At 43.5% G+C, this 15,468-nt stretch overlaps 1 protein-coding gene across 2 annotated transcripts; it reads left to right on the top strand.

The window, feature by feature from the left end:
- The first annotated feature begins 2,268 nt into the window (after window positions 1–2,268).
- LOC306912758 (uncharacterized protein) lies at window positions 2,269–5,536 on the top strand. Of its 2 annotated transcripts, XM_079489201.1 has the most exons (4): window positions 2,269–2,392; window positions 2,634–2,678; window positions 3,062–3,239; window positions 3,941–5,536. In XM_079489201.1, the coding sequence occupies exons 1-4, from the start codon at window positions 2,345–2,347 to the stop codon at window positions 4,759–4,761; spliced, it is 1,092 nt and encodes a 363-aa protein (XP_079345327.1). In that variant the 5' UTR covers window positions 2,269–2,344; the 3' UTR covers window positions 4,762–5,536. The 2 variants fall into 2 exon arrangements, with proteins under 2 accessions (XP_079345327.1, XP_079345328.1); XM_079489202.1 differs by lacking the exon at window positions 2,634–2,678 and having other exon boundaries at window positions 2,282–2,392.
- Window positions 5,537–15,468: the final 9,932 nt, after the last annotated feature.

The following is a 15,468-nucleotide window of genomic DNA, read 5'->3' as shown; positions in this document are numbered from 1 at the left end:
AGCGTGCGTGCGTGCGTGCGTGCGTGCCAATCCAATCTTGAACTAATTTTGCAGTTTGTGAACAGAGACACACGATTCACTATGCGCCGTTCGGTGCTTTCCAAATGGTAAGAGCAATATTCCTCTAAATATTTCACCGATAACCATAAAAGCGTTTCACATGAACAACGACGATGTAACTATGAGAGATTTGCTGAATTTTATGTTGCATAGATTTCTAACTGCATGTGCTCTAACTTTAGCACTGCTCGTCAGTTTCATTTCGACTCGACTCAGCACTTTGTTGAGGCCATCGTGGCCGGAGGTGCTTCTGTTTTAGCCTGGAAATCAGACAAATCTGCCACAGGATAAACAATCCCTGGGGAGATTGGTCTGGCACATTTCGCTCACCCCAGAGTTCTGGGTGACCACTCAGAGCCTATAGAGGGTATGCACATGACATCATCGTACCTGGAATGTATGCGGGAACGCCCACTGAGTGGCAAAAAACTACTTTCTGGCCTTGACAGCCCATTCATCCAAACAGAAAAGTCCTGTCTGATTGCATCAAACAATGTTAAACTCACCAACATTGCTGTACGAAAAGCTTGAATTATCCTCTTTCTATCTGCAAAGTTTTCGTTTCATAAAAATCCACCATAGAAACGTTATAACTCTGAGCTACTTTCTGTCAAGAAATGCCCTGCATTTGAATATTTTTGGAAGTGTCAGAGTTTGGAAGTGCTTGTTTTCAACAACACGACATTTTGCTGCCTCCTGCATTATGTGACATTTAGAAACAGGTGGTACGTAGGACGGTTGAGTGATTTCCAACGACTCAACGAGTGCTTCTAAACTCCAACACTCCATGCTGCTCAATGTTTTGCCACTCAGTCTAGATGAGGAGGGCGTGTCCTGATGGGAAAATCATGCATGTGCATACTCTCTATTCAAAGTGAGACTTTTTTTGTGCTGTGTGTTTGTATAACCGCCACTTCCGTGTGGAACTTCCCTGTGGAAGATTTATGTCCAATAAATCTTCCACACGGAAGTTTCCAGACTAATTCTGGGGGGTTCTGACAGGCTGACAGCATCAAACGGAGCAATGACACACACACTCACACACACACACACACACACACACACACATGAGAGAAGAGGAGCCTGGGGCGGTCCATAGGGGGAGCCGCTAATGAAAGTGGAAGCACGGTTCATTCTCATTGGCCGAAGCTGTGAAACCACACTGTGTTGTCACCCGAGTGTGTGCGTGTGCGTGCGCGGTGTGCCTTTGTATGTATGATCAAAGGAATTGACGGCCACTTTGATGTCATGGAAACACTGGTCAGGCGAAGAGAATCTGGACCATTTCAGTTCACTTTCGGAAGGTGAAAAGAGAAACCTCACACGAGCGAGCGCACACGCAAAAACCCACGCACACACACACACACACACACACACACCGAGAAGGGAGAGAAAACGGAGGGAAAACGGGACATGATAGCGGCCGTCGGGTATCCAGGAGCCCCGTCCTATACACCCCGTCCGGGGTGTAGGTTCTCATCAAACCCTGTACACTCAAAACATGCTCCTTATATGGGAAGTACAGAGTTAATTCCATGTTGTCAGTCAGTCAGTCAGTCAGTCAGTCAGTCAGTCTCATTCAGCTTCTCCATTACTGCTAAGGTCAGAGAGACACTCGGTGGTTTTCATTGTGGCTCTTTCCTCTCATATTGATCCCTGTGGTTGGTGTTTAATACTGATATCAGATCCATTCCACGTCATATTGATCCCCATGGCTGAGGTGTTAACAACAAATACATAATTGATATCATATTGATCCTCATGGCTCAGGCGTTAACAAATGCATAATTGATATCATATTGATCCCCATGGCTGAGGTGTTAACAAATACATAATTGATACCATATTGAGATTCCCCATGCTTGAGGTGTTAAGTACAGTATTGATTACATATTACAGAAGGCCGTCTGCCACAGCTGCATGTTGCTCTCTCATCAATACAGATGAATAAACTGGTGATCAGTGGTGGAAAGTAACACAGAACATTTACTCAATTAGTGTACCTTTGAGGTATATATATTGTTGAGAATTTCCTCAGGCAATACAAATGGCAGCCTCTGGTGGACAAGACCATTCACAACTCAACTCCCCTTCCACCACCACAACTGCACCAATCACCCACAGGTGTCTTCCATCAGCACTCTGGGCTGATTGCCATTGTCAGCTCAGGTGTGCTCCCCTACAAACACTCACTCCACACACACTCACACAGCTCTCCACTCCAGACCCAAGCCATGCGTCACTGATCAAAATAATTTAATATATATTGTTTTAATTCACTAGTATGTTCAATTTTCAATACTTTTACTTCTACTCCTACTACATCTCGGGGGTAAATATTGTACTTTTACTCCACTTTCAAATATGTATACATGTGGGGGTTCTTGACACTAAAAGGTTTGAGAACTACTTTTTCATAGAAGTATTAACATAATAACAGTTAAAAAGGTGTTATTTAAAGTAACTTTGGAACCATAAATGTTTCTTCTACGGCCTCAAGAGCCAGTTTCAGTCCTAGTTGACGTCTCTCTGCGTGCGTGCCTGCATACTAAACCAGTGTATTGTTGGGTTAGCCTGCAGGCAAGAAGACCTGTTACTTTGCAGAAAGAAAACGTGAGGTAAACAGACCTTGAAAAGCACTTTTGTTTATAGAGAGTCTTTGGTTTTATTTAATTTCAAGTGAACCTCAAATAACCCTCGGATCAGGAGCATTATACCAAATTAATCACACCTGTGGGTGCGACGTCACTCTATAAGTGCGTCCCACACACTCTTCCGCTTTTCTTCCTCCTGGTCGGTAAGAGCTTATATACCAGCTTGTGATTTTGACTATCAATCCCTCACGGTACTGGAATGCCTGCTCTGGGCTGCCTTCTATGTGGCACCCCCCCCCCCCCCCCCCCCCCCCCCCCTTGGCGTACCGTGAGGCTGTCTCATCATCCTTCTATGTGGCACCCCCCCTTGGCGTACCGTGAGGCTGTCTCATCATCCTTCTCAACAGCTCCTCCAGAGAGCTCCAGACTTCCCTCTCCAGAGCAACATTTGTAACTTCATTCTGGGGAATCCCGAGGCGTTCCCAGCAGATATAATTCCTCCGTCTCAACCTTGGTCTGCCCGGGGGTCTCCTTCCAGCGGGACGTGTATCGAGGACCTCCCTAACCAGATGTCCAAACCACCAGGTAATCTCCGCCCCATGGCGGCACGTTCATACACACCTGCATGTTGTTAGCTTCGTAGCATATTTGGTCATCTTTTGGTCAAATTGACATTTGTGATGACAAATCCATTGAGAAACAGACCTTTGCTCTCTGCATTCACAGAACTGCCATAAACAACCCAACTATATAGCGCTTTCTCCTCACATTTAGATGAGTATTGTACTTATTGACATGCAGTGGTTAGAGACAATTTTGGCCTTGGACGTGTATACGTCTTTTCTAATCAAACCACAGGTGGGCTTGGACGTGTATACGTGTCTTTAGGGCTTTTTTATTTTACTTTCATGACCCACTCTTCATGACCATAGGTGAGAGTAGAACAAAGATTGCTCGGTAGACAGAGAGCTTTGCCTTCCGGCTCATTTTTGCATGCCATGCGACAACTTGCTTCTATGAGTGCATATCTGAATGAATGAACCAAACAAATGGAGTAACGCAGCATGTTTTGGCAGAGAAATATGCTATTACTGTATCGTTATACTACTTGTTACTGGGGAAAGTAATTGTATCACAGTAATATATTACTAGTGACTCGTAACTGCCAAACACTGGTCTTGAATATGGCATGCATATTCATTTAAGCAATATAACCTTTTAAAGGCCTAAATAACAGAATATTTCTTCCTCTCAACCATTTCCCTTTGTCTTTGTTTTCAATACAGCGTTGCATCACCAGTCTGGCGTCTCTGTCCTGTCAGCTGTGAATGAACAAAGAAGCTTGGATAAAGCAATCTGCCACTCCTGTGACCAGTGTGGAAAAAACTTCAGTAATGTGCACCGCCTTAAAAAACACCAGGAAATTCACACTGGAGAGAAACCCCACAGTTGTGATCAGTGTGGAAAAAACTTCAGTAATATGCACAACCTTAAAAAACACCAGCAAGTTCACACAGGCGAGAAGCCGTACCCGTGTGAACTGTGTGGAAAACACTTCGGTTCAATGTACCACCTTAAAAGACACCAGCAAATTCACACTGGAGAGAAACCCCACAGTTGTGACCAGTGTGGAAAAAAGTTCATTCAGAAGTCCGAGCTTAAAACACACCAGAGCGTTCACACAGGAGAGAAATCCTTCTCTTGTGAACAATGTGGGAGGCGTTGTTATACAAAAGGCATTCTGGAGGTCCATCAGCGCATCCACACAGGGGAGAAGCCGTACCACTGTGAACTGTGTGGCAAAAGTTTCAGGACCAATGACCACCTGAATGTCCACCTTAGATTTCACAGAGGACATAGACCTTTTTGTTGTGATCAGTGCGGGAAAAGCTTCACTACTACCAACTTACAAGAACACCAGATAACTCACACAGATGAGAAACCCTATGAATGTGACCAGTGTGGGAAGTCTTTTAGTCGCCCTAGCGGTTTGCAAGTTCACATGCGTGTTCACACAGGCTTTAAACCGTTCCACTGTGAGTTATGTGGGAAAGCATTTGCTACGAAACGCAGCCTAGAACTTCATGAGCCCACACATGTGCAATAGAAACCCTATCACTGTGAACAGTGTGACACGAAGACCAGCAGTGGTGGAAAATGTAAATGTAAATGTTTTACCTAAATACAAGTATAAATACTGTAATGTAGAAATACAGTGAGTCATTGCCTGAGGTAGGTCCGGAGGGACCAAAACGTTGCTTCATTAAATAAGAAAATACTCATGTATCGAGCAAATACAGTGTGCGGGTGTATTCTATTGCTTTCATCAAAATTGACTTGAGTAAAAGTACAAAAGTATTGGGCATACAAATGTACTTAAAGGATAACTTTTTCAACCAAGGTTCATGTTTTAGGTTGTAAGTAAAAGATTAGTCTTAATTTCATTTGCAGTTTTTCTTTAGAATTAGCGATTTTTGCTGTTTTTGACAGGTGCCAGGCCATTCGAGCATGGAGCTAAATATGTATTTTTTTTATTTATACGAAATGTTATAGATATTTGTATTATTTACTATGGTCCTACTAGACCCCAATAAATTACATCTGGCCACAAAAGATCACAGGATCTACTGAATGTGAAGGTAGCCACATTGTATGGCTCAATATGTCAGTTTGACACATTCAGTAGATCCTGTGATCTTTTGTGGTAAGATGTAATTTCTTGGGGTCTAGTAGGACTATAGTAAATGATAAAAATAGAAATTGCTATCCAATCTTGTATACATTGTCTCGCGTCTAGGACTGCATGTCTTGGATGTGCATGCTTTGTAAACGTTTGGTATGAAACCTGTCCGACAGGGTATTTGAACAAATAAAATTAATGTTTATCATTTCCATAAAATGGTTTGTGTTTTTATTTGCCCTTTGTCGAGTGGTGTTCCTGTCCATGTCTTAATTGAGACTGCAAGTGAGAGACCCCAAGTGATCACTCCATCAGTGTGCACATAATACCTAATACTATAATCAGTGGACAATAGTACTCAAGTTTAGTACTTGAGTAAAAGTACCAATAGGCTACTTGTCTAGGGATAAGTGTTCTGCACATCACTAAATTGGTGCTGCTGATTGTACATGATAGTCCCATTTTATGTACTTTTCACAATCTCACATTCTAATTTATTCAGGCATTAATGTTTTATTAAGACACCACTGAATAATTGTACAGCAAAGCTATTCTGTAAGCATTACAATAGTCTTTGCGTACTTAGTTTTGCCCACAATTGCTGATGATATTACAGCTGTACAGCTTTCTTTCTGTTTTTTGTTTTAACCCATTTGAGTCCATCTACAAGGTAGTAGAGTTATAGCCTCCAAAGCAGTTCTTGTTTTAACAATAAATTAAATGCTTTATTTTGGTCCAAACTGTAAATCGTCTCCACAAACCGTACTTTGCGCAGAGGAAGCCATGTTGAATGAATTTTGGGTTTGTTTCCAGTAGGACGACATTACAAAGCGAACACACACATGTAAATCCCTCCCACTAAATGTGATTGGGTAAAGCGCGGTTGGCTTCCTAGTCTACTTGTAGGCCAGTGATGCATATTTTGAACAGACTTGTTGACGTGAGTCCACAGTCTGTCTCGAGAGACTAGCAGGGGAGCCACAGCGGCGGAGTCAGTGGTGGTGGTTTAGTTCTACAAGCTAACGTGTCACATTGTCTCTATATGTATTCATGGTTCTCTCATTGTATCTTTTTTTCTAGACTCCCTGCACCTCTCTGTGAGTGAAGAGGAGTTTCCCCCTGAACAACATCAGGAGAGGAGCTCCAGTCTGGTCAAGGACGAAGCACAACCTCCACAACATGAGAGGAGCTCCAGTCTGGTCCAGGACGAACCAGAGCCGTCTCCACAGATTAAAAAGGAACACGAGGAGCTACTAGAAACAACACGGAGGGCTGAAGCCTCAACGTGGACTAGTGAAGGAGATGATGACGATGGTGGTGGTGATGGTGATGGTGATGATGATGATGATGATGACGACGACGACGACGACGACGACGATGATGATGATGAAAACAGAGACACAGAGCCTCTAGCCAGCACCTCAACTGAAGACATGAAAACACAAGCTTATATAAACTACTGGGTGCCATCACAACAATCCACTAGTGATGAGAAGATCCTCTCTTCACACTGTTCTGAATCTGACACCGGAGATGATTGCGGGGAGACAAGTGGAGTTGTCCACAACGGAGAAAGACCTTTCCGCTGTAAACTGTGTGGCAAGAGCTTCAAACGGTCAGGTCATGTGAAGACACACATGCTTGTCCACACTGGAGAAAAACCTTTCCACTGTGAACTGTGTGGAAAGAGCTTCAGAGGGTTAACTGTCCTGGAGAGACACCAGCTTGTTCACACTGGAGAAAAACCTTTTCAATGCGAACATTGTGACAAGAGTTTCAATCAGTCACATCACCTGAAGACACACATGCTTGTCCACACTGGAGAAAAACCCTTCCACTGTAAACACTGTGACAAGAGTTTCATTCGGTCAGATCAATTGAAGACACACCAGCTTGTCCACACTAGGGAAAAACGTTATAATTGTAAACATTGTAACAAGAGTTTCAATCTGTCATCTACGCTGAAGACACACCAGCTTGTCCACACTAGGGAAAAACGTTATAATTGTAAACATTGTGACAAGACTTTCAATTCGTCATCTATGCGGAACGCACACCAGCATACTCACACTGGGAGAAAGCATTTTCAATGCGAACATTGCGGCACGAGTTTCAATAAATCATCTAAGCTGAAGGCACACCAGCGTGTCCACACCAAAGAGAAACCTTTCCACTGTTCACACTGTGACAAGGGTTTCAAAGGGTTAAGCGACCTGAATAGACACCAGCGTATCCACGTTGGAGAAAAACGTTTCCACTGTAAACTGTGACAGGAGTTTTAATCAGTCAAGCACTCTGAAGACACACAAGCTTTTACACACTGGAGAAAAACCTTTCCGCTGTAAACTGTGTGACATGAGTTTTACTCAGTCAGGTACTCTGAAGAGACACCAGCTTGTCCACACTAGAGACAAACACAATTGTGAACATTGTGACAGGACTTTCGATTCATCATCTACGCTGAAGGCACACCAGCATGTCCACACCGGAGAAAAATCTTTCCACTGTAAACTGTGTGACAAGAGTTTTACAAAGTCAAGTACTCTGAAGACACACCAGCTTTTCCACACTGGAGAGAAACCTTTCCGCTGTAAACTGTGTGACAAGAGTTTTACTCAGTCAAGTACTCTGAAGAGACACCAGCTTGTCCACACTGGAGAAAATCTTTTTCAATGCGAACATTGTGACAATACTTTCAATTTGTCATCTATGCTGAAGGCACACCAGCATATCCACACTGGAGAAAAACCTTTCCACTGTAAACTGTGTGACAGGAGTTTCATTCGGCCAGGTCAATTGAAGGAACACATGCTTGTCCACACTGGAGAAAACCCTTTCCGCTGTAAACTGTGTGACAAGAGTTTTACTCACTCAAGTACTCTGAAGACACACCAGCTTATCCACACTGGAGAAAAACCTTTCCACTGTCAAGTGTGTGACAAGAGTTTTAATCAGTCAAGTACTCTGAAGAGACACCAGCTTGTCCACACTGGAGTAAAACCTGTGTGACAAGAGTTTTATTACGTCAGCTCAATTGAAGGAACACCAGCCTATTCACACTGAAGAAAAAAAAAAAGAGGTTCAGTACGTCATCCATGCTGAAGTTACACCAGGCACCCCCCCTTGGCGTACCGTGAGGCTGTCTCATCATCCTTCTATGTGGCACCCCCCCCCCCCTTGGCGTACCGTGAGGCTGTCTCATCATCCTTCTATGTGGCACCCCCTTGGCGTACCGTGAGGCTGTCTCATCATCCTTCTATGTGGCACCCCCTTGGCGTACCGTGAGGCTGTCTCATCATCCTTCTATGTGGCACCCCCTTGGCGTACCGTGAGGCTGTCTCATCATCCTTCTATGTGGCACCCCCCCCCCCCCCTTGGCGTACCGTGAGGCTGTCTCATCATCCTTCTATGTGGCATCCCCCCTTGGCGTACCGTGAGGCTGTCTCATCATCCTTCTATGTGGCATCCCCCCTTGGCGTACAGTGAGGCTGTCTCATCATCCTTCTATGTGGCACCCCCCCCTTGGCGTACCGTGAGGCTGTCTCATCATCCTTCTATGTGGCACCCCCCCTTGGCGTACAGTGAGGCTGTCTCATCATCCTTCTATGTGGCACCCCCCCCTTGGCGTACCGTGAGGCTGTCTCAACATCCTTCTATGTGGCACCCCCCCCCCCTTGGCGTACCGTGAGGCTGTCTCATCATCCTTCTATGTGGCACCCCCCCTTGGCGTACCGTGAGGCTGTCTCATCATCCTTCTATGTGGCACCCCCCCCCCCCTTGGCGTACCGTGAGGCTGTCTCATCATCCTTCTATGTGGCACCCCCTTGGCGTACCGTGAGGCTGTCTCATCATCCTTCTATGTGGCACCCCCTTGGCGTACCGTGAGGCTGTCTCATCATCCTTCTATGTGGCACCCCCTTGGCGTACCGTGAGGCTGTCTCATCATCCTTCTATGTGGCACCCCCCCCCCCCCCCTTGGCGTACCGTGAGGCTGTCTCATCATCCTTCTATGTGGCATCCCCCCTTGGCGTACCGTGAGGCTGTCTCATCATCCTTCTATGTGGCATCCCCCCTTGGCGTACAGTGAGGCTGTCTCATCATCCTTCTATGTGGCACCCCCCCCTTGGCGTACCGTGAGGCTGTCTCATCATCCTTCTATGTGGCACCCCCCCTTGGCGTACAGTGAGGCTGTCTCATCATCCTTCTATGTGGCACCCCCCCCTTGGCGTACCGTGAGGCTGTCTCAACATCCTTCTATGTGGCACCCCCCCCCCCTTGGCGTACCGTGAGGCTGTCTCATCATCCTTCTATGTGGCACCCCCCCTTGGCGTACCGTGAGGCTGTCTCATCATCCTTCTATGTGGCACCCCCCCTTGGCGTACCGTGAGGCTGTCTCATCATCCTTCTATGTGGCACCCCCCCTTGGCGTACCGTGAGGCTGTCTCATCATCCTTCTATGTGGCACCCCCCCTTGGCGTACCATGAGGCTGTCTCATCATCCTTCTATGTGGCACCCCCCCCCTTGGCGTACCGTGAGGCTGTCTCATCATCCTTCTATGTGGCACCCCCCCTTGGCGTACCGTGAGGCTGTCTCATAATCCTTCTATGTGGCACCCCCCCCTTGGCGTACCGTGAGGCTGTCTCATAATCCTTCTATGTGGCACCCCCCCCCTTGGCGTACCGTGAGGCCATCTCATCATCTATGCTGTTTGTTGCAGGCGACGATTGTGTTCGTCGCATGCGGTACACATAACTCACGTTCCCGCCGGAGACAGCTTTGTGCTCGTTGCGTGTGAGCGTGAGACATACTCACATTCCTATTTGGTAAGTGTGTATTGTGTAATGGGTTCTCCACCTACACGTATAGCATAGCCGCCCTACACTGACAGCACTCCACACGGCTTCTGACTGTATTACTGTGATGAGTTTCACTCCTCATGTATGGCCTTTTTGACCTGTATAGGTTTGGCCACTTCACTCTCCTCGAGTCGTGACTAATTTGGTTACACATGGTTACAGGTTCACTTGAAATGAAATAAAACGTAGGTTTACGTACAGTATGTAAACCCGGTTTTATGAATGAAAAGTGTAACCTGTAACCCTTCTTTGTCACTCGACGGTGAAGGCTGGCCCTGTCATCGTCAGAAAAGAGGAAGAGTGTGTGGGCGTGGGACGCACATAGAGTGACGTCGCACCCACAGGTGTGATTCATTTGGTATAATGCTCCTGATCCGAGGGTTATTGTCACATGGTTACAGGTTCACTTTGCATTCATAAAACCGGGTTTACATACATAAACCTACGTTTTAGTTGGCGATACAGTCTCAGTCTTCTCTCCCAACAGTGTTTTATCATCTTTTAATGATGTGATATAACATCTGGAACGTGTTTCTCTGGCCAGATGTTTGGTTTCTCTAGCAGAAATACACGTCAGGAGTGCAATATACACTTTTAGCCAGTGGTGGAAAGTGACGAAGTACATTTACTTAAGTACTGTACATTTTTTAGGTATTTGTACTTTACTTGAGTCTTTCCAATTTCCAGTAGTTTTACTTCTACTCCACTACATCAAAGAGGGAACTATTGACTGTACTCTTACTCCACTACATATATTTGGAAATTTTAGTTACTTCGTAGATTTTGATTATTATTACAAAACATACACTAGTTCCAGAACCACAGGAACGCACCCGCGTCCGAAACGGTTGAGAAATGACCGTGTGGGGGGTCCCTCTACTGTACCCTGTACTGTATTGCACTGTCACTGTACTGTACTGGCACACCTGAAATCACCATATATACAGTTAATATGTGCATATGTGTGTGTGTGTGTGTGTGTGTGTGTGTTGCGCACAGGTGGTGAAAAACAACCATGCTGTTTTCGTACTCAGACATACCCAGCCAGCCACCCACACACATAGTCACTTAAGGAAGTGGTTTGCACCACTTAAAAAAACTAAACAAAGCTCATTACAGACACGGCTCATCAACTGTAAGAACATATGGTAGAAAATAAAGAGACAACAAACAGATGCTGCAAACCTTCCAAGATAAAGAGGGCAGGTATGTAATGGTGGTTGGGACGCTAGGAGGCATAAAGGTCACAATTTTGAATGTGTACGCCCCGAACGAGGATTGTCCTCTGTTTAGTAAAAAAATTGCTGCATTAATTGCAGACAACGGAGAGGGGTTCATAATCATGGGAGGAGATCAGAACTGTACTTTGAGTAATAAGTGGGATAAACTACCGTCATCAACGAAACCTTTATCCAAAAAGGCAATGGCTTTAACAAACATGATGAGGGAGTTGGGCTTGGTGGATGCATGGCGACATCTTCACCCGAATGAAAGAGATTTTTCATTTATGTCCCAAGTATATGGGAGTTATTCTAGGTTGGATTACTTTTGTGTGTCAAAGAAGGATCTTTTTCGTATTAGGGAATGCACAATGGGACAGATCACTATTTCAGACCATGCCCCAGTTTCTATGAAAGTTGGCTTTGAGTTAGTCAACCACTTAAAGTACTGGAGGCTTAATGCCTCATTACTATCAGATGCTAGTATTAAGGAGGAAATAATGGGTGCCATTTCTGAGTACTTTGCTATAAATGATGATGGGAGTGTTTCACCCTCAGTAGTCTGGGATGCGGGTAAGGCCACAATCAGAGGGAAGATTATTTCTATAGGAGCGAGAATAAAAAAGCGAAGGCTTGCAAAACAACAAGAATTGGAAAACAAAATCAAAATCCTAGAAAAAGAACACAAACAATTTGGGAATGGGAAAACACTGGAAGAATTAAAAGAAATTAGACAACAATTGGATGAGTTGTTAACGTATAAGGCAGAGGGGGCACTTAGGTACACTAACAGAAAATATTATGAAATGGGAAATAGGGCGAGCAGGTTGTTGGCCTTTCAACTCCGGAAGGCCCAATCTGGTCGTGCTGTGGCCAAAATCAGACACCCCGAAACCAACCTTGTTGAAACGCAGCCTAAGCAGATCTCGGATGCCTTTGCCAAATTTTACGAACAATTATACAAGGGTCAAGAACAAGAATTTAAAAGAGAAAAGATTATTGAATTCTTGAGACCTCTCGAATTAAATAAATTGGCAGAGGGGGAAGCATCCAAATTAATAAAGCGCATCACTGAGGAGGAAATAAGAGAAACCATTTCCAACTTGAAAAACAACAAATCTCCAGGTGCAGATGGCTTTTCAGGGGAATATTACAAGGTTTTTGTAAATGAACTTTCTCCTAGGTTATGCAAATTATATAATTGTGTATTATCATCAGGAGACCCCCCAAAGTCGTGGTCAGAAGCCATCATCACGGTACTACATAAAGAAGGAAAAGACCCCATACAGTGTTCTAGTTACCGCCCAATCAGTCTTTTGTGCGTGGATTATAAGATATTAACCTCTATATTGGCGAATAGAATTCAAAAGTACATTAAACAATTAATAAATCCTCAGCAAACGGGGTTCATCTGGACTAGACAAGGGACAAACAATATTAGGAGGGCATTAAACATACAGTCACTAGCAGCGAGAGATAAAGACCCATCGATGCTCCTTAGCCTCGATGGGATTAAGGCTTTCGATAGATTAGATTGGCTCTTTTTAGAAGAGACTTTAAAAGAAATGGGTTTTAGAGAAGAATTTGTTTCTTGGATTAATCTGCTATATAATAATTCCAAATCAAGAATTAGAGTTAATGGTCACTGTTCAGAATTTTTCAAGGTTGAGAGGGGCGTAAAACAGGGAGATTCATTATCCCCTGTTCTCTACGCAATTAGTATAGAATGTTTGGCTGAAGCTATACGTCGAAATACTCAGATCCAAGGCATTCCAGACGATGGTGGGTTCGTCCACAAGGTGGCGCTATTCGCTGACGATGTTTTGCTCTTCATAAGAAATCCAGTGCTCTCTATCCCCCCACTCATGCAGTGCCTGCAAAGTTATGGATCCGTTTCAGGTTATAAAATTAACGAAAGCAAATCGGAGGCAATGATGATTTCTGGGTCCTGGCCTACACAACTAAACAAAGATGTATCATATCGTTGGTCTAAACAGGGGTTTAGGTACTTGGGGATTATAATCACACCAAATCCCACACAATTATTTGATGCAAACTATACAAAATTAATTAGAGCCATTAAAAATGATCTGGGGAGATGGGATGTTCTTCCCCTTTCTTTATTGGGTAGAGTTGAAACGGTGAAAATGAATGTATTGCCTAGACTTCTGTTCTTGTTTCAGTCCTTGCCTGTCAGAGTACCCATCTCCACCTTTAAGGCACTTGATCGAATGATTTCTAAATTTATTTGGCAAAATAAAAAGCCCAGGATAAGGCTCAAAACACTTCTTTTGCCAAAAATTAGGGGAGGCCTAGGCCTTCCCAATTTAAAGCATTACTATTGGGCGGCTCAGCTGACTGCAATTGTCGCATGGATAGGTAATGATGAAGAGACAGGTTGGAACCGAATAGAACAGAGCACAATTAAAGGGGTGTCTCTGTCAGCATTACCCTTCCTTGATAAAAAAACTATTGATAAAAACAAAATTAAAATAGGAAATGAATGGATAAAGCATACATTAAAGGTGTGGGAAGCAGTTAGGAAAACACTGTGGGGACCAGGGTCAGTTTCAAGGGCAATGCCAATAGTGGGTAACATTGATTTCTCTCCATCCATAAGTGATACTGGATTCAGTCGTTGGGCTGATAAGGGTCTTAAAACCATAAATCAGTTATTTGAGGGAACAACTTTTAAATCCTTTGCTCAACTCCAGACGAAATTTAAACTCCCTTCAAGTGATTTATTTAGATATTTCCAAATAAGGCATTATATCATGGATCATAGAGAGAGAGAGCTGGTTAGGAAAACCCCAAACGAAATTGAGGTGTATTTCATTGGTATTGCAGAAAAAAAATTCCCAACTAAAAAACATGTTTCTAATTTATATAAAGCACTGGATGATGTTTCTCAAAATACATGGTACATTAAGGATAAATGGGAATTGGAATTAAATATAATAATTGAAGACAAAACCTGGGAGGACATGTGTGAAGGTTGTCACAAGGGAATAAATAGCCAGTTGTGGAAGGAATTTGATTGGAAACTCAAAACTAGATATTTCAATACTCCTCTGGTCATTTCTTCATACGTGAAAACACCATCCATAGAATTATGTTGGAGAAATTGTGGGGGAGTTGGAGACCATACACACATTTTTTGGGATTGTCCAATAATTTCAGGGTTCTGGAAAAATGTTAAAAAGGAAATTGAAAGGTGTTTGGGGTTGAATATTCCTTCTGGACCCGAGTTATTTCTGCTGGGAATTATACCCGAGGAGTTGCGTGGATGGAGTTACATATTAAGGATACTTTTACTGATTGCTAAGAAAATGATAACAGTAAATTGGAGGGAGGTAAAACCACCTACTATAACCCAATGGAAACAGAGACTGAAGCAGGTTTATATAATGGAGGAAATGACGGCAAGGTTACAATTAAAAATGGAAAGTTTCATACTTAAATGGACTTCTGTAATATTGTACTTGGGTGTTTCGGTGTATGTGTAGAGGTCTAAGAGTGCTGAGTAGGGGTTGTTGAGTCTATAAAAATGCTTCGAATGTTGGATATCTGCTGTATATTGTATTGTATTGTGAGTCATGTCTCCTGCTGTTCCCTGCCTTGTCCTGTACTGTCTGAAGAATGCTGTGTTTTTGAAGTTTGTCAAGCTGTTTTTCTGTTTTTCTTTGATTTCTTTTATTGTCTCTGTTTTTGTTATGTATTTTTGTTTTCTTGTATTCACATTTATGTTTGATTTCTGTTTCATTGTTCGTGTTTCATTTTTTGAAATAAAAACAAAGTTAAAAAAAAAAAACAGATGCTGCAATGTGTCACCTTCACAGCAAACACAATGTCTATTCAACTCATTTAGGCCTGACCTCAAAAATTAAAAAAAATCTTCTAAATCCTAAATATTTTCACGATTTTTCAAAAATAGCAGACCTACAAGCTCGTAGCTCGTACGAGCTTGTAGATCTGCTATTTTTCAATAGCTAAAGCATAACATAATGCTAACACCAAAAGGGGTTCGCGCCCAAAATGGGTTAACAAAATATGGAGG

Source organism: Electrona antarctica (genome assembly GCF_951216825.1).
Source record: "Electrona antarctica genome assembly, chromosome: 20".
Classification (NCBI taxonomy): domain Eukaryota; kingdom Metazoa; phylum Chordata; class Actinopteri; order Myctophiformes; family Myctophidae; genus Electrona; species Electrona antarctica.
This window is presented reverse-complemented; position numbering and strand designations above follow the sequence as displayed.